An 18,546-nucleotide genomic window follows, 5' to 3' on the forward strand; every position below is an offset into this window, starting at 1 on the left:
GGTGAGAAACCAAGATGGAAATGGGTACTTTGTTAGATTACAATGCCCAGAACACCTAGCCCACTATGGAGAGTGGCATGTTGCATCTCTGTTGAGGAAGCATGGCAACTGCAGTCCAAAATCTGTAGGGCCGTAGTTGCTCAGCCTTGTGGTTTCGGAGTATTCTGTCCCTAACGGATTCCTTATCAATTGTGGATACGCTGTGAAACGCAAATGTTGCTCTCTTCTGGAACGGCAAACTTTCATGCTACTTAGAAGCAATGATACACTTCACCTTGTGCTCTCCATCCCTTCTGTTTCTTGCCTGCGTCTCATTTTATGTAGAAGCTGCTATAGGCATTTTGAGGCTATTTTGTACCAACACGGAGCAGGAAAAAACAAATTGAAACAAGCAAAGAATCTTCTGTTAAACACAAGCTTCCTTGCTCATTATTTTTAAAAAAACCCCAACAGACTTAAAAAACGCCAGCATCATGATGTTACAGAACTGCCTTGGCCTATTCACACATATATCCCAGGAGGCCTGCCATTTTAGGACTTGTACTCAATGTTCACTGCCTCAATTTTCTAGCACTCTGAATTCTGCTAAAGGACAGGCCTGCTAGGGCTCAGGGGAGTAAGTCTGGCTTTAAAATGTGCACAAAAACAAGACAGCAAGGTTTTGATTATATCAATAACTCTGATGCAGTGTTGAGGACGCTGAAGTTTTCCATACTTCCGCCCACAGAAGAGCAGGGCATGGAAATCCAGATAGCAAACCCCGATTCTAGGCTTTACTACATGATGTTGCCACTGCGAGATCCATCACCCGAACTATTTTCATGTTGTTAACGTCTAAACACAGGGCTATTACCCTTCACAGAATAGATGGAGAAACCTTGGCCCTCCTGTGTATTTGTAATTCTTTACACAGCATAGATGGAAAACCCAATGTGGCCAGTTTTATGGAGCTGAAGAACCTATGCACCAAATTATTTAAAGGTTCCCCATTCTCACCCACAATCATTTCAGAAGACAGCAGCCCACCACTAACCTTTCGCTCCCATCAGCCTTATTTAGATGTGCTGCTTCTTTTACCTCAGCGTAGGCACACCTGAGGTCAGCCTACTTTTCCCCCCAGGAGTCTTTTTCACCTCCCTTGTAAACAAGGTGCAGAGATGGGGAATTTTACCTTGTTGACCTGCTATCCTCAAAACCCCATAGACAGGATGGGCACTGCCATGCTGACTGCAAGGTTCTGGGAGTCGGGAAAAAAATATGATTCTTGGCAGGGGAAGTCCATGGTCTAGGGGAGGACACTAGTACCATTTCAGGCTGGTCTTACTATGTCCAGACATATTGTACAACGACTGCTCATGCCATTCATTTTTCTTTTTTGAGGCTAGATATTATAATCGTCATGTGGGAACAAGCTTATAGTGCACTCATATGCTTCTTTCCACCCACCCCTCCAATACAAAATCTAGAAAAACAGATGTTGACAACAAAGGATTTATAAACACTGTTAAGGAGTTAAAACACCTGGTTGCCTTGTTTCCTATAAAACAGGTGAAGACACAAAAATGTCCATGCAAGAAGCCTGGGTTTGTTGAATTCTTGCTGAGCACAGACAGGGGATGACAACTATTCTTAACAATCCTGCACGTCAGGTCCATGTGTAGTGTAAAAAAATTGAGCATTGCAGACACAGCCTCCTTGGCACTCCTTGCAGGGCTTTGCTACAGAAGCTGTGTACACGTTTAAGATAATACTTCTCTTCTGGCTTTTTTCCCCCTGGCATATACATGTTCCAAATGATAAAAACAGAGCTCCGAATTAAGAGTTACTACTCTTAATTTTAACATCACATGATGCTTGCCAGATTAAATACTTATTAGCACTGCTGCCTCCTGAGGTGATGCTTAAGAAGAAATACAGGATTAATCAGTTGGCTGGATAGCTCAGTGAGTTGGGGTCTTATGGGAGCTGAGGGTTCAACTCTTCACTATCTCCCAGGGAAAGAGCCAGCTTGTAGAGCCTTGGCAAGCTGCTCCGTCCCAGGGAGCTACTGGGCAAAAGGACTGCTAAACAACCTCTTAGTACTTCATAGCTACAAAGCTTGACAGCCAACTTGACCTTATGGGCAGGATAATCATTCCCCTAGCACTGTCATGCACACGCACACGTGCCTATACACACACACACGCACACACACAAATGCACATACACATGTTTTCTTTTGCCAAAGCAGACTGTGGTCAAGTCAGTGTTCCCTTTGTTACTTTTCTTCTGCCCTACCCAGCGCCCATGTCTCTCCGCTCAGGGATTCTAAACAAAGGGGACTAAAAGAAAGAACCACACTGGAGTCCATCCATCCCTTGAGCTACAACACATGAGCGGTTTGAGGCTGACTGGGAAGCAAGATTCAAGTTTCTGAGGTAGCTTATCACTTGTACGAAGAACCAGGGCCTTCTGCAGCCAAACGTATATGAGATGGAGAGGTCCACAGTGCCATTTTTAGACCCACAAGGATTGTCCTGTATCATCACCAAACAGTCACTGGGCAGGAAAAGGGGGCACGTTAAGAAATCTGATTAACCTGATTTATACCATGGGAGCCTCGGAGTTCATTTTTAAAATGTGTCTCCAAATGTTTTTTAAGGGAAGACCCTGTCATATAACCTTTGTCGCACACCGCACACTTGTACGGCCTTTCTCCGGTGTGGATTCTCAGGTGACAACGAAGAATGGAGCTTGTTGTGACCCTTTTGCCACAGTAAGAACAGCAATAGGGCTTCTCCCCTTTGTGGGCCTTCTGGTGTTTGACAATGGCGGATTTCGTCTTGAAGCATTTTCCACATTCGGTGCATAAATATGGTCTAAGATCTGAGTGGGTGGTCTGGTGCCTTGCAAGGTCTTTGGAGAGGCGGAACGTTTTGTTACATATATGGCACTGATATGGCCTCTCTGAGCTGTGGATTCTTTGATGCCTAGTGAGAGAATATTTATCTCGGCAGGATTTCCCGCAGTCAGAGCAGGTATGTCTTTTCTTGTCCTTGATTACTCTCTGACAGCCGGTGTGGCTTGAGCTGTTCTTGATGTTTTTCCTCCCATCCAGCCTTTCCATAGAATTTTCTCCTAAGTTGGTGCTCTGATGCTTAGTAAGAGTTAAGTTGGCAATAAAGTTTCCTCCATTCTCAGAGCACGCAGAAAGATTTTCTCCTGTATGGACCTCCTGATGTCCTGAGGAGACAGAACCATCCATCCACTGGTTGACATTCCCTCCTGTACAGCTAGCTTGGTCTTTAGTGGGTAATGTGCCTTCACTGAAAGTTTGGTCGCCCTCCATACCTTTCATGTAATTTTCTTTCATGGGTCTGTTTTGAGGTTCGGCAAGGGTCGAGCCACCCACATTTCCAGAGCATCCAGGGGCATCTCCTCCCATGTCAAGTCCATGATGCTTAAAGGACATTGATTTTTCAAACCATTTATTAACATGTTCGTTAATGTGGCTAACTTGGTCTTTAGGAAGCTTCAAGTTGTCTGTGAAGGTTGTCTCACACTCTGACCTTAGAACAGCATGTTCTTTTACCTGGGTGGGCTCGGGTTTAGCATAGGTGGGGCCGCCTACATTCTCCAAACATTCAGGGTCCTTTCCTTCCCTCTGGACTTCTTGATGTCCAGGAAGAGCCAAATTGCCAGACCAATTGTTAGAATTGTTTTCTGCACCACCAGCTGGATCCTGAGCCAGATTTGAGCTGCCACCAAAATCTTTTCCAACACCAGATAAATTACTTGCATTTCTTTTCTCATGCATATCCTGATGCCTAAAGAGGGAATATTTGGTCCCAAAAACTTTCCCACAGACAGAACACTGATAAGACCTTGTGTCCATGTGGATGCGCTTGTGTCTGTTGAGAGAATAATTGGTGCGGAAGGATTTCCAACAGAATGTGCATTTGTAGAACTGCCCTTCCACGTGGATTTCCTGGTGATGAGTAAGGGCATATCTGTAGCTAAAGGCTTTCCCACAGATGCTGCATGAATAAGGTTTGGTACCCATGTGCAGCTGCTGGTGTCTACGAAGCGATGACTGGGTTCTGAACGCTTTCCTGCAGAAAGAGCATTTATGCTGATAGAGTCTCTCTTCAATGTGGGATTCCTGATGATGAGCGAGAGTGTATCTGTGCGCAAAAGCTTTCCCACAGACATTGCATTTATAGGGCTTACCTTTTATGTGGATTTGCTGGTGCCGATAGAGGACGCTTTTTGCTTTGAACACTTTCCCACAATAGGAGCATTTGTGCTGATGGAGCGGCCCTTTGACTTGAGTCTTCTGGATCTCAGTGAGGGACCTTTTACAGGCCAACCCCTTCCCCTGGCTACAGCTTTTGTTGGATCTGCATTCTGGGTGGATTTGCTGATGCCGCCTGAGGTTATAATGAGTCGTGTAGGCTCTCTTGCAGCTAGAGCATTCATAGCCCCTCTCCTTCAGAGAGGTCTCCAGCTGGCCAGCAGGCAGTTCTCCTTCCCCAAAGACCTCATGATGGGTGATGTTTCCTGATGGTTCACTTGCATGCATTCGCTGATGGTTAGCAAAGCATCGGGTGTCTCTGAAGATCTTCCCACAATCAGGGCAGGGATGGAGATTTTCTTGCACTTCGGTCTTCGGCTGCAGGGCCAGCTCTGAATTGGTACAGATGGGCTTTCCACAGTCAAAGCACGTCTCGCACTTCAAATTCATGTGGACGACCTGATTTCCAGCCATTTCTTCTTTGAAGGCATTCCCTTCAACTACCTGTTTATACTGTTGCTCTTGCATGTGCATCCTTCTATGGTTAGCAAAGCATTTCTCATTCCTGAACCCTCTTCCACAATCAGGGCACATATAGACATACCCTGTGTCGTCTCCTCTATCCATGGCATGAGACAGATTTGTTCCAAAGTGTGCTTCATGCTTTAGGTGTTCCAGAAGCTTCCCTGTTTCATCTGCTCCACAATGGGTGGAGGCTTTGTTCTCCCCATAGCTCTTGTGGCATTGTGGGCCCTGACAAGAAAGCTCCCCCACGTGCAGCCTCTGGTGTTTCATTAGGGACCATTTCTCCCGCTCATTCTCCCCGATGTCAGGACCCAAGTACCGATGGTCCTCCACGTGGTTCATGGACTGATGCATCACAAGTTCTTTCTCCTTCATGAAGCCTCTCCCACAATCAGGGCATTTAAAGAGATGGGCTCCTGAATGTACAGCCATCAGGTGCCTCACCAGGTATCTCTCCTCTGTGTAGCTTTTCTCACAGTCAGGGCACGGATAGGTCATTTCACCGGTGTGCATTCTCTGATGATCACTGAAAAGGGTTCTTGTGGCCAAAATCTCGCCGCAGTCTGAGCATTCGTAGGGTTCCCCTTCCGAAGGAGATTTTGTATTGTGCACTCTTCGGGTGTGGATAGTCAGCCTGGACCTCTCCAGGAAACTTTTGCCACAGATGGAGCATTTGTAAGGTCTCTCTCCGCTGTGGATTTTGAGATGCCGGTTGAGTGATGATTTCCTGCTGAAGCTCTTCCCGCATTCACAGCATACGTGCTGGATTTCTCCCAACTCGTTTTTTTGCTGGCTGCTTCTGTTTCGAACAAAGTCTCTGTCATTTTGGTCAGCTTGCCAAATGCCACCCGGCAACGGGCCATGCCAACTCTTCCCAGCTTCTTCTTTCCAGTGACTGGCATCACATTTACCCAAGAGAGCTGCACGGGGCTTGGCCACCCTGGGGCTTTCCCGCTGAACGTTTCTTTCTTCTTCTTTCTCGCTGGTTGAATCGTCATCTGCCAGGACAAGGAGAGAGAAGATCATTCTCTGACCTGGCTGGATAGAGGGCACTAAAGAAAGTTGCCTCACCATTCCTGAATGGAAGGATTTCTGTGTTCAGTTTTGTTTTGTTTTTAAAAGATGAGCAGGGAGTACATGACTGGACTTTGTAATGTTACCCAAGTTGTGACAAATCCCCATATTGTCTCTGATATGTTATGTCTCTGATATGTTATCAGAAACAATAGTGGGGATTATCCTGCATCCTGGTCTCCTATCCAGTGAGGAAGGGGAGTAATATGCTAACCTCTCAGCTGGCATTGGAAGATACTGGTTGAAAATGTTTCACACCTTCCCCTTCTTCAGGCTAGGAAGCAAGAGGAAAGTAGTTGTTTCTGGTTATGCAGTAGGGCCCCCATATCTGTGGGAAGGATATTGGTGGTTTCATTCATCCAGTTTGCTACAGCACTATAATACAACACACGGGGAGGGGCTGTGGTCTATGTTCTACTCCCTTGTTCACTCGTATCTGTAGCTTCAAGGCATCCAAGCTAGACTGTAGAACCAATTTCCCACCAATATGCGGGTCCTACTGCAGTTTTTTTTAAAAAAAGTATATAGTTCTTTTTTGTGGCACAGTGGTTAAACGGCTGTACTGCAGCCAAAACTGTGCTCATGATCCGGGGCTCAATCCCAGGTAGCCGGCTCAAGCATGACCCAGCCTTCTTCCAAGGTCAGTAAACTAAGTACCCAGCTCGCTTGGGGTGGGTAGGGGAACAACGTGTAGCCTTGACAATTAACTTGTGAATCGCCCAAAGAGTGCTTTAAGAGCTATCCGGCAGTATATAAGCAGCATGCTTTGCTTTTTCTTTCTTTCAAATATTTTTTTAAAAAATTTATTTTTTATTTTATTTTTTGCTTCAGTTCATATTACTTCTTACACTACAAATTTCTTGTATGAAAAGAGGTTTGGACTAGTTGCACATTTGAGATACCTTCCCACTTTACAGTTCTGCAATTCTATGATTACTTGTTGGTTTATTGTTACTTTTAAAAATAACAGTTCCGATAAGAACATGTCAGAAAGCATGAAAATCTGCTGTCAAAATGCCTGTAAAACAGTTTAAAATTCTTTTAAAAGTATCTTACTTTAAAAGTTACTTTAATTTCATTCCCTCTCATACTAATGAATTAGAAAACATAACATTCTTGTATGCTCACTACCGAAAACAGAATAGCTCGCTGCAGGTAACTACAACTTACTGCTTCCAATTTCTGCCAGAATCTAATGATGTTCAGTGTGGGTAGGGGACATGGTCGTCATGTGGGCCATGGAAGCCTCCCCATCTCATATGGGTCCCCCCCCCCTTTGCTGTGGAGAAAGATTTGACTTTCTTCTGTCTCTCATAATACTTGAACTCAGTGTCATCCTGTGAAATACTAACCAGCAATAGACAACGGACAGGCAAACCAACGAAGAGACTCTATCACTATAGAAAGTGGTGACTGCTGCAAATTTAAGAGTGTTTTAAATTCAATGAACAAATTCCTGGAGAAGGAGAGATCTATCGGTGGCTATTAGTCAGGACAGCAAATATGAACCCTCCAAATTCAGTGACAGAATGACACGGGGTACCAGTACCGGCTGCAAGGGTGGGTGCATTTACATAACATAAAGCGAACACCACATGACACAACACAGCAAGCCATGACCGGCCCATCTAGTCTAAGAACCACAGTTAAAACAATCTAGTAGGAGGACTTGACTTTTGTGTGAGCAACGCTGGCACGTCACTCCCTCTCACATACCTACCATAACTCCCCATATGAGCCTTCTCGACTCCTCTAAGATCTTCAGGGGAGGTCCTCCTCGTGGTCCACTGCCCTCTCAGGCATGTCTGGTGGGAATGCAAGAGAGGGCCTTCTCTGTGGCTGCTCCCAGGTTGTGGAATGCCCTCCTCTGGGAGGCTAGGTTGGTCCCCTCCTTCTTGTCCTTTTGGCAACAAGGAAAGACGTTTCCTTTTAAGCAGGCTTTTTAACTACATTGGACATTTAAGCTGGACTCGCCCTGAGATCTTGGATATTGGGGTCTTTTATGTGTGTTTTTTAAGTGTTTTTTGAAAAGTGTTTATCGAAGGATTATTTTTTTTCCAAGTTTAACTGCTTTTTAAACAGAATAATGAATTGTGCCTTTAACTTTCCTTGTATTTTAAGTATTATGAGCTGCCTTTGAGTCCCTCTATAGGAGAAAGACGGCATAGAAATTATATAAATAAATAACATAAATACATAAACCTTGCAACCGTATATGGTAGCTCATGAGCAAATTCGATACAGGGGTGTGTGTATGAATTTAAGTGTTGTAGGGAGTGTATGTATATCTAAATCCCAACAGTTGAGTACACAAGAATCATCAGAACCTTGAGAGACATTCAAACAAATTAAGACAGTTCTCTACTCCTACACAAATTTTTCCTACTCCCACAAGGGAAAGACTCTAACTGGAGGTCACTTAATAGACTTCAAAATGAAGTAGGAAGATCAAAGAATAATAAAGTAAAATGAGGTTACTTGGATACAGGACAAATTTTCTGTGACTGTGGAGAAATTCAATCAATGCAGCACGTATGTGTGTGCAATTTATGACCCACCACATGGATCAAAGAAGGTCTAGTAAATGGCCGAGATAACACTATTGAAGTAGTCTGCTTCTGGTAAAAAAAAATCTTAACATTTTGATTCATTTTTAATTTCACCTACATTTTATATAGATCCACAATTTTAAACTGTGCAAAGGTATGATATGAATAAAGAAAATGAAAGACTCCTGCACACTAGATGGCATGTAATTTAGCAATTTAAAACAATCGGCATTATGTCAATTGATTATCCCTATGACTTATTATTGATGGCATGGGTATATATTGGGTGTTTTAAAGTCATGTTTTAAACTTTTTTTGTTTTAGTTTGCATAAGAAGTCCTGAAGGAGTTCTCCCACCCACGCCCAGGAAAAAATCATCTACAAAATGTAAACAGCAACAAACTAATTCCAACATTATATTTGCACAGAGGAGACCTGCTGAAATTAATGGGACTTCGTATTAGTTGCAATTAATATTAAGTCCTGCTTTTTCAGGGGATCATCTCATCATCCAATTAAGATGGGATTTGACCAACAAAACATTACCTCCACCAAAACCAACATGCATCCAGAAGCCACCCCTAAATATAGGATGTTCTGGAGGCTGTGAGAAGATCCAGCATTTCAAAAGCAACTTTTACCTGAACTAGATGAATCGGAACTCGGCACGCTCACAGGACTCCGGTAGGAATTCCACCAGTTTCCTGTCTCTGTCCAGGTTTTTAGTCCTTGTTTATCTAGCCCTTCAGCAGTGGAAGGATCGCTGGAGTTCTGGAGATCCGGATCCCAGGCCTCTTGCCTTCTTTCCAGATGGGCAAGCAGTTCAGATGTTTGAAGAGGAGAAGCTGAAATGACAATGAGAGAGAAAGAGAGGGAGGGAGAGGGAGAGAGATGGAGGGAGGGAGAACAAGATGAGTTACAGAAACATTCTTCTTTTTCTGACAATGAGAAAAGAGGAGGAAAAAAAGAAAAGAAAAGCCATTTTCTTCTGTCCAGTGTTTACAAGCAGAAGAATGTCCTGCTTCCTATACCAGAGTGTATTTCTGGAGGTTAACCTTGTTGACCATTCCTGATGATATTAATGAAATATTCTACTGTTTGAGCATTTAATGAATTGGTTCTATTGATTTTTTTTCTATTCAAAAGGATTTTGAGATTTTTAAAAAAAGAAAATGATAAGTAGTATACAATTTTTCTTACAACTTCTGCCTTTCTAGCATTCACATCTCAAGAAGGCTGTTGTATAGCCACTTGATGGCCTACCCAAATCAAGGTTGTATGTAAGCACAGGCCACTGACAGCCAAGAATCCCATGCAGGTGAGCAAATGGGCTTGCAGTGGAGGTACTGCTCCTCTTTTACATTACAAAAAAGAAGGGAAGCGTCTCCCTCTTCCATAACATTGCCTGGGAGGCATTAAAAAAAACAAAAACCGATTACATGAATGTCCTTAGGATCGCATTGTGCTTATATTACTTGTGCTTTTAATATTTCTCTTCTTTACAGTATTTTAATATATTTGCTTAATTCTTTTTTAACATTGTAATAATTTATAATTTTAGCTTTTAACTTTGTTTTATTTAATACTGCATGTCACCTTCCATTCTTTAGGAGAAAAGCAACATATAAATATGGTTTTTGTTGGTTTTTCGGGCTCTTAGGCCGTGTTCTGAAGTTTGTTCTTCCTAACGTTTCGCCAGTTTCTGTGGCCGGCATCTTCAGAGGACAGGAGTCAGAACATATAAATATTTTAAATAAAATAAAATAATTTCTTATTATTTTGGTTGTTCTGGGTTTTTCGGGCTCTTTGGCCATGTTCTGAAGGTTGTTTTTCCTGACGTTTCGACAGTCTCTGTGGCCGGCATCTTCAGAGGACAGCAACCATGAAAGCCTTCGCAAATATATTCTTATTATTTCTTTAACTAGTAATAATCCTAATATCTATGTATACTTTAAGCTTAAGCTGTGGCCCAATATTTTTGTTTCTTATATTTTATATTCCTTTCCCTTTTCTTTTCTTTTCATGCTACCATTCTCCCCATAGAGAATGCCTTTGGATGGGCCAGTCAGAATGCAAGCATAATAATGAAAATAAATGTGCTGGATCAGACCAAAGGTCATGATCTTATCTCGCATAGTGTTCCCACAAGAGACATCCTCTGGAAGCCAGCAGAAAAAGAATGTCCTCCAGCCTACGGACCCTGATACCCATACTATAACTGTATTCTTATTTTACTATTACACTTCTTCACATTCCTCTTCTTCCAGAGGTTGGACATCATGATGGTTACGCTGTCTTTGCATGTAGCAACTCTAAACCATGATTCTGCATTGCATTCAAACTGGCTTTGCAGGTTGTTTAGCCAGCAAGTTTTTCTCCTTCCATCCCTTCTTTAATGTACCTTGAATGATCCGCTGTAACAATATGTACTTTCTTTTCTTATGACATGGTCAAAATATTCTAGCTTTCTGAATTTTATGTCCTATCTTTACCCTCTGCCATAACACTTTTTTCACAGATCACCTTCACCATCCAATAAATCCCTAGCATCCTCTGAAAAAAATCACATTTCAAAGGCTTCCATCTTTTTTCATAATGGCCTGGATTAAAGCCTACAATTACATGTCATGCAACAGAAATAAGAATACATAGCAGTGGACAATGCATTCTCAAATCCAGTATTAGTTTCTTTTGTGGCATTTTGGATTCGTCATCTTATGGGGATGCTCCAAACTACCTCTGTTCTGATTCTTATGATGTGACTTGACTCCCACTGTCTACTGAATCAAATTCAAAGGGACTTATATTTGCCAACGTGCTACATACTTTCACTTAGCTCTGTAACTAGATTTCATTGGCTGCTTGCTTTTCACACTGCAACTACCATAGTCTCTAACCACTGATCATACTGGCTGGGGCCTATGAAGTTTTCATTCTAAAACATGGGGGGGGGGGAACCAGGCAGCCCATCCTTGATCTCTAACATTGACACTGATAAAACACTCCTTAAATATTTAACATGCCCTGAAAACTCTGTTCTTTAGGTATCCGGCTGCAGAACCAGCGGTTGGGAGTTATTTCTCACTGTGTTTCCTTGAAAGAGGCTGGACCTAATTATCCATAGGGTCCCTTCCAGTTCTAAAACTATTATTAAATAATTGTGGGCTGTCAAGTCAATTACCGCTTTCCTAGGTAGAGGGTGCTCAGAAGTGGTTTTCCATTTCCTTCTCTGGGGGGATCCTGAAGCAGCTTGCCCAAGGCCACCCAGGCTGGCTCGTCCAGGAGGCACAGCGGGGAACTGTACTGCCAACCTCTGGCTCTGTAGCCAGATGCCTAATTCTCTGAACTATCCAGCCAGCTTCAAGACACTATTAGGGTCACTGAAAGTCAGATGTGACAAGGCAGCACATGGCGTTACGTAACTGCACAACTGTAACTGCTGATGTGGACAAACTCAGTGACTCTTCACCTTAGCTGTGTCACTCACACACAACTTCAATGTTTTGCTTCTAAAATGTTAAAGCAGTGGTTCTTAACCTTTGTTACTCAGATGCTTTTGAACTGCAACTCCCAGAAACCCCAGTCAGGACAGCTGGTGGTGAAGGCTTCTGGGAGTTGCAGTCCAAAACTCCTGAGTAACCCAAGGTTAAGAACCAGTGTGTTAAAGTTAAACCATCTCAAAAACCTGTACATGTTTGGAGCTCCAAAGAAATGAAATCTTGAACTTGAAGGGGGGGGAGGCCATCTCACCCATAAAAATGGTGTTGTAGCTCTCTTGCATCACTTCTCTGTAGAGGCTTCCTTGATCAGAGGCCAAGAGATCCTGCTCTATCTGAAAGACAGAGATAAGTTTCAAAGAATGGCAGGGAACACAATAACTACCCAATTCCTTCCCCACCCCACCCTCCAGCACAACTCCTCAGGGCAGGGTGTAGGGAGGCTGTTACTTATTCACCTGAGCTGATACTGCTTTGGCCATTGTCATCCAAGCGGGCTGGTCTTCACATGGAAAAGATCTAGATGGGGTAAAGTAGGAGAGTTGAGGGGGAAAAACAGAAATGAGATGTCTGGTGGGGGAGATTCAAGCTCCTGCCTCTTTTCTGCTGATACAGTCTCTGCCCTAAACAATGTTCAGTCAAAGGTTCCAACTAGGCCCTTTGAAATGAATCTTCACATGAATCCCTTCAGGCAAAAGGGTTCTCTCAAAGGGATCATCTTTCTCCTTTCAAAGGCCTCCATTAGTGTTGGAAAGCATGTTTTGAGAGAAAATGGAAACAACTTATTGAGGGACACCCAGTCTTCCTACCTAGCCTACACAATTCATTCCCTGCTCCGTCCTCATCTTTTTTCCTTCTTTAAAACCCAACTATTCCTTTAAAACCCTCGGCATAACCGTCAGCCTTTACCCTCTTCTGAAGCACAGCCTGTGTAAATAAACGGCTGTGTTGAAAATAAAATTCCAAAATCTGAAATATTTTTGCACGGACAAGTCAAAATGTCACAAAACAGAGGGACTTTCCAGTTCTCTAGAACTCTTGGGTTTGTTATTGAACATGCAAACTCTGCATTTAATTGCGATCTTAATACACTGTGATGGAAGAGAAGCAAACTCCCAGTGCGGTCCCTTTCATGCCTACTGAGAAGTCCTACTGTGCTCAAAAGGGTTCACCCCAATGTCAAATGTGTATATGCTGGCAGCCCATGCTGGAGAATCAATCTGGTGCAGATACTGGAACTGTAGAGAGGAAATAGGTCAGAGGTGGAGACATGTGGCCCCTGAAATGTGGTTGGACTGCAGTTCCCACAATCCCACATTGCACTATGATTGAGGCTGATGGGTAGCTGCCTACCCTGGAGCAAGACAATCAGGTTCAATCTCACCCTTCAGCCATTAAGCTCACTGCATCACCTATCAATATTAATATCTCCTAGCATAGCCCACTTTCTATGGTTGTGAGGGGAAAGGGGACAAGAATGATTTTTTTTTTGTTTCCTTGAATTCCTTGGAGAAAAGGTGAGAAATATTAAGAATCAATGAATTAATAAATATAGTTCTTGCCTGCTAGAGGCTACACATTTTCTCCAGCCCAGTGTGTTTTGTTTAAGACTGGAGGTAGATTTTACTGATCCTTGGCTTTCATTAAGAAAAAAAGAGGAAAAAATGGAAGACTGACCATTGTTTCCTTCTTTGCTCAGGTATTCATTGTTGCAACCTGAAACCTATGCAATACATAAGAAAAAGACATGCCTGGAGAAATCCATCTTGCCATGAACTTTTGGACTTTGAAGTTCTTCACATGCCTGATGAAGTGGATGGTCCTGATCTACAAAAGTTTGCAGTTTGTATGATGTTTTCAAGTGGTCTATAAAGGTATTGCCGACTTTTAAATCTGTATTTTGTATTGACCACATGGCTCCCTTTTATTTCAATAGAATTATGAGAATACCTCACAGAGCCCAATTGTAATCATTCAGCCAGCTCTCCAATTTAAAACTGTGACTAAATGCAGAAGTGGCTGCTTCAATATCAAGCCAGCTTTTCCTCCCACCTTCCACTCTGCTTGATGTCCAGCCCGATGAAGCGTTCTGGAGAACTCTAAACCTTTCTCCCTATCTGGCAACATTCTGATCTGTCCTAACCAAAGCATGGCTGCCTTGACCAACCATGCATTTTGGAGTATATGTGGACATTTACTGTTTCCTTGATTGCTGCTCTCCCCCCTTTTTTCACATCCTACACTCAATTTGGGTTCTTGTAGGCAGAAACCTGCATTTTGCTTTCTGTGGCTCTGTAAAACGTATATACAGGGAGCATAAGTAATAAAGAAGAAAGGCAACAGCAAACAATAACAAAACAATAATTATACTCAGGGACACTGTGGGCCATTCATTCCTTCCCTCCTCTCCACTTCTCTGAATCCCAGGTATTTAAATTTGTATTAGGGCTCTGGGCCTGGAGCAGTGGAGTTCCTCTGAGCATATCCAAAGCATTTTCTCCCACCACTAAGGAATCGCCACAGATCTCCGTTTTGGAGGAGGTGGGGGCAGAGCATTAACACCGGAGCTCAAGGCCTACACATCCAAGCTTATTCAGAGCGTGAGATTAAAATCGACAAAATCATTTTTAGAACGGCAAGACCTCATCTTCAGGCGGTTCCCATGGGGCACCCAAACGAGTCATAAAACAGACACACACACACAAAAGAGGAGATTGAGGAGGGGCAGGATTTTCGGACAGATCCCCCCCCCTCTTTTTTTCCCATGGCTCAGTCATGGAGCTTGAATACTCCTCCCCTCTCGCTGCAGAAAGAAATCGGTGCCTAATCCCAGGAAAGTTGCAGGAACCTACCCCCCCACCCCAATAAATCCTCCTTTTCTTTAAAATTATCCCACCACGACCCCTCACCCACCGTGGCTGCGGGGGATCTGCTTTGCAGCCCCACTAGCAGATCTCTTCCCGCCTGCGCATCTGGCAAAAAAGACATTTCCCCCCCCCAATTCCTTTGCCGCCCCATTTCCGCCGCCGCCTCCCTCCATTCATTTTACCCGAGAAGGGGGGGGGTGGAAGGTCTTTCCAGCAGAAATGGCAGCAGCGTCCGGTTCCAACCGGAGTCTGCCCCCCCCTCACCTTTAAGTTCTGCAGCAAAACTCCCATCACGGCAGGTATAGACAAAAGAAAGACAAATTTCCTTCCCCTGCTTAGAAGAAAAAAAAAGAAAGAGAGAGAGAGGGAGAAATCAAGCAGGGAAAGAGGGCGGCCGGGAGGGAGGAGCTGGAATCCCGGATCACAATGGAGTCAGCAGCAGCATCTGAACTTAAAAATGCTCAGCCCCCAACATGGGGACGGCGAAGGGAAGAGAAGGCCAGCAAGCCTAGCCTCCCCTCCCTCCGAAGGAACCCGGTTACAGAGACCTCTGGCGGCAAAGGATGAATGGGGCAAGCGCTTCGAGCCGTTTCCTAGTCTGCCTCCGCTTTTATGTGGGGAAATAGCATTCATTTTAGGGCTAGGGGGGAATCGATGGTGTTCCTGAGAGACTACACTTCCCATAGTTCCTTACCACTTACCCAGGCTGGCTAAGGCTTCTGGGAAGGGAAGCCCCAAAACTTCCGGGACCCCGAAGGTTCAGCCTGCGCCTCCATCCGTGCTCTATGATACGTCTCGATTCCAGAGTCTCTAATGGGAACACAGATTTGAAAGGCAATTTTATGCGGCCTGTTATGTTTCCAGTTCCTTTTCCTAAGAGGATTTAGTATTGCTACATTTGCTCAGGGGTCTTCAGTGAAGGACCTTTTCTAGCTCAAGAAAGCATGTTTACAGAAAAACCACTAATATAAATTTGAAAAAGTTACCAAGAGGAGACTTAACCTGTACATCAACCATGCCATTTTTTCCCCCAGTAGGACCTGTCATTCTGTGTGGTCAGTAATTTCATCTTTAATGACATTTTCCACCAGGTTACACTTCTCCCTTCAACAGCCATGGGATTAGGGGTGCTGAATCCCTGAGTAGTTCAAAGTCCATAGAATCATAGAAAAGTGAAGGGGCCTTACAAGGCCATCAAGTCCAACCCGCTGCTCACTGTTGGAATACAATCAAAGCATATCTGCCAGGTGATTATTTATTTTTTATTTTTATTTATTTGATTTATACCCCGCCTATCACCTGGACCACTGGACCACTCTAGGCAGCTTCCAACATAAAGTTTAAACAATAAAACACAACAAATACATAAATAATACAAAACTACAATAAAATAAAAATAGGAAAAATAAGAAGAAGAAAATCAAGAATTGGCTGGAGGGAAGGCCTGAATGAAGAACCATGTTTTTAATTGGGTTTAAAGATTGGGTTTTAAAGACTTATCCAAGTCTTTCTTGAATGCACCCAGTGTTGGAGCACTCACCACTGTCTGTACTGCTCTAACAGTTAGAAAGCTTCCCCTGATATTCAACCGAAATCTGGCTTCCTTTAACTTGAGCCCATCGCTCTGTGTCCTGCACTCTGGGATGATTGAGGACAGATTTTGCCCATCCTCTCTATGACGGCCTTTCAATAAACTATTTGAAAAGTGCTATCGCCCTCAGTCTTATTTTCTCAAGGCTAAACATGCCTAGTTCTTTCAGCCTTTCCTCATAAGGCTTGGTTTCCAGCCTCCTGATCATCCTCTGAACCCGTTCTGATTTGTTAGCATCCTTCTTGAAGTGTGGTGTCCAGAACTGGACACAATACTCAAGGTGAGGCCTAACTAGTGCTGAATAGAGGGGGACTAGCACCTCGCGGGATTTGGAAATTATACTTCTATTAATGCAGCCTAAAATAGTATTTGCCTTTTTGTAGCCATACCACACTGTTGGCTCATATTTAGCTTGTGATCTACGATGAGTCCAAGATCCTTCTCGCTTGTAGTTTTGCTGAGCCAGGTATCCCCCATCTCGTAACTGTGCAATTGGTTTCTTTTTCCGAGGTGCAGTACTTTGCACTTATCCCTGCTGAATTTCATTCTGTTGCTTTCGGCCCAGTGCTCCATCCTATCAAGGTCATTTTGAATTTTGTTTCTGTCTTCTAGGGCAGCGGTCCCCAACCTTTTTCAGTCTGCGGATCGGCTGGGGAACGCGGGGCGCCCCCTGCGCTTGAGTGCATGCACAAACAGCAGTGCCGCCATTTGCATACATGCACAAGTATGCACAGAGGCGTAAACAGCCTTTGTGGGGGTGAGTGCCTGGGGGGTGGGTGGGGCAGGAGGTCTGTCTTTGCAGCCTGGTCGGGCTCAGGACGGGGACCAGCACGGGCCGCAGAGCAGGGGTTGACAACCTCTGCTCTAGGGTATTAGCTGTTCCACCCAATTTGGCACCAGCTGCAAATTTGACAAGCATTCCATGCACTCCTTCATCCAAGTCATTAATAAAAATATTGAAGAGCAGCGGGCCCAGGACTGAGCCTTCGGATACCCAACTTGTTACCTCCTCCCCATTAGAAAATAACTCTTATGCCACAAAAAAGGTAACTAAAGCATAAACTGTTGATTAATACACACCTTCCCAAAACACGCATCAGCCTTCTGGTATGCCCCAGTACCCTCCTCGGCTGCCAATTGGATGTATGTAATGGGGTAACAGTATAACCAAACCATGCTACTCAGATCCATGCAATTCAAAGGAGAAGTGCACTTATAATATAACTTTAACTAGCCTACAATTTGCTGGATATATTGTTTTAAAAAATAGGTGTTGCACTAGCTAATCATTTTTCTGGTACAGGGGGAGGAATATACATAGGGGCAAGTTACATATTTTTGTGGGAAGATCACAAAACATCATCTCTTGACTGTTGTTCTTTTCCCTTTCACCCCCTCCTTCCTGCAGGATTCAACTGGCAAAAATCCTATTTTTGTCTTATACCTTTCCATTTGTTTCCTACCCTGTTTCCCCTAAAATAAGACCTAACCTGAAAATAAGCCATAGTATGATTTTTCAGGATGCTCATAATATAAGCCCTACTCAAAAAATAAGCCCCAGTTAATTGAAACTCAGCCCTCCACCATTGTGCAGCAACCAGAAGATGACATGACTGCATTTGAATAAATGTAGATGGTTGTACATGAAAAATATAAAACATCACCTGAAAATAAGTCCTAACACGTTTTTGGAGCAAAAATTAATATAAGACCCTGTCTTATTTTCAGGGAAACACGGTATTCACTTCCACCTTCAGTCCAAATTGGTGTTGTTGTTTTTAAAAGGACAAGACTGTAATCACCTCCTCCTGTGGGTGGTGCTTTTGTCCATTCCTAGGACTCTGATGATTCTCTACTCCAGAAATACCTCTAGATCAGACAGAGCCACTTATACACACACACACACACACACTAGCATGTATCTGTGTAATGGAGCAAGGTCTGTTCCGGGAAGATAGGCCATATGTAGCACACATTGCTTCCAAAAGGACTTCTTAAAGCAGTGGCTGGTATTGCCCCTCTAGAAGTACATTGAGAGGTGACAGGAAATAATGAATGAAATAAGGTGATACAGCACCAAACCCATCAACTTCATGGATATCAGCTCCTCTTTTTTTTAGATTAGATTAAGCATCCTTCAGTCTCGAGAGACTATGGTAACATGCTCTGT

At 43.6% G+C, this 18,546-nt stretch overlaps 1 protein-coding gene and 1 long non-coding RNA gene across 7 annotated transcripts in view; one reads left to right on the plus strand and one right to left on the minus strand.

Annotated features, from left to right (window-relative positions):
• The window catches only part of LOC144587607 (uncharacterized), a 21,978-nt gene extending 12,844 nt beyond the window's left edge, over positions 1–9,134 (plus strand). Inside the window, exon 2 of the long non-coding RNA XR_013542766.1 lies at positions 8,917–9,134. This is a non-coding gene — a long non-coding RNA (uncharacterized LOC144587607). The remainder of the gene's footprint in view (positions 1–8,916) is intronic.
• On the minus strand, positions 1,478–15,587 carry LOC110087267 (uncharacterized). 6 transcript variants are annotated; one of them, XM_020808819.3, is made up of 6 exons: positions 14,832–15,453; positions 12,377–12,437; positions 12,172–12,253; positions 9,063–9,266; positions 7,593–7,772; positions 1,478–5,796 (listed from the first exon to the last, which is right to left on the minus strand). In XM_020808819.3, exons 2-6 carry the CDS (start codon positions 12,404–12,406, stop codon positions 2,561–2,563), a joined length of 3,732 nt encoding a protein of 1,243 aa, XP_020664478.3. In that variant the 5' UTR covers positions 12,407–12,437; positions 14,832–15,453; the 3' UTR covers positions 1,478–2,560. The 6 variants fall into 6 exon arrangements, with proteins under 6 accessions (XP_020664478.3, XP_020664477.3, XP_072845330.2 ...); XM_020808818.3 differs by having other exon boundaries at positions 15,050–15,445; XM_072989229.2 differs by lacking the exons at positions 7,593–7,772; positions 14,832–15,453 and adding an exon at positions 15,487–15,587.
• Positions 15,588–18,546: the final 2,959 nt, after the last annotated feature.

The sequence above is a fragment of the Pogona vitticeps genome, chromosome 2 (genome assembly GCF_051106095.1).
Source record: "Pogona vitticeps strain Pit_001003342236 chromosome 2, PviZW2.1, whole genome shotgun sequence".
NCBI classification, from domain to species: Eukaryota; Metazoa; Chordata; class Lepidosauria; order Squamata; family Agamidae; genus Pogona; species Pogona vitticeps.

Excerpts from the sequence above, each read along its gene's own strand:
- LOC110087267 (XM_020808819.3), bottom strand. The coding sequence starts at position 12,406 with ATGACAATGGCCAAAGCAGTATCAGCTCAG. Across the intron at positions 12,254-12,376 it reads CCAAAGCAGTATCAGCTCAG|ATAGAGCAGGATCTCTTGGC; the intron begins GTGAATAAGTAA and ends TCTGTCTTTCAG. Across the intron at positions 7,773-9,062 it reads TTCCGATTCATCTAGTTCAG|GACAAGAAGGAGGGGACCAA; the intron begins GTAAAAGTTGCT and ends TGTTGCCAAAAG.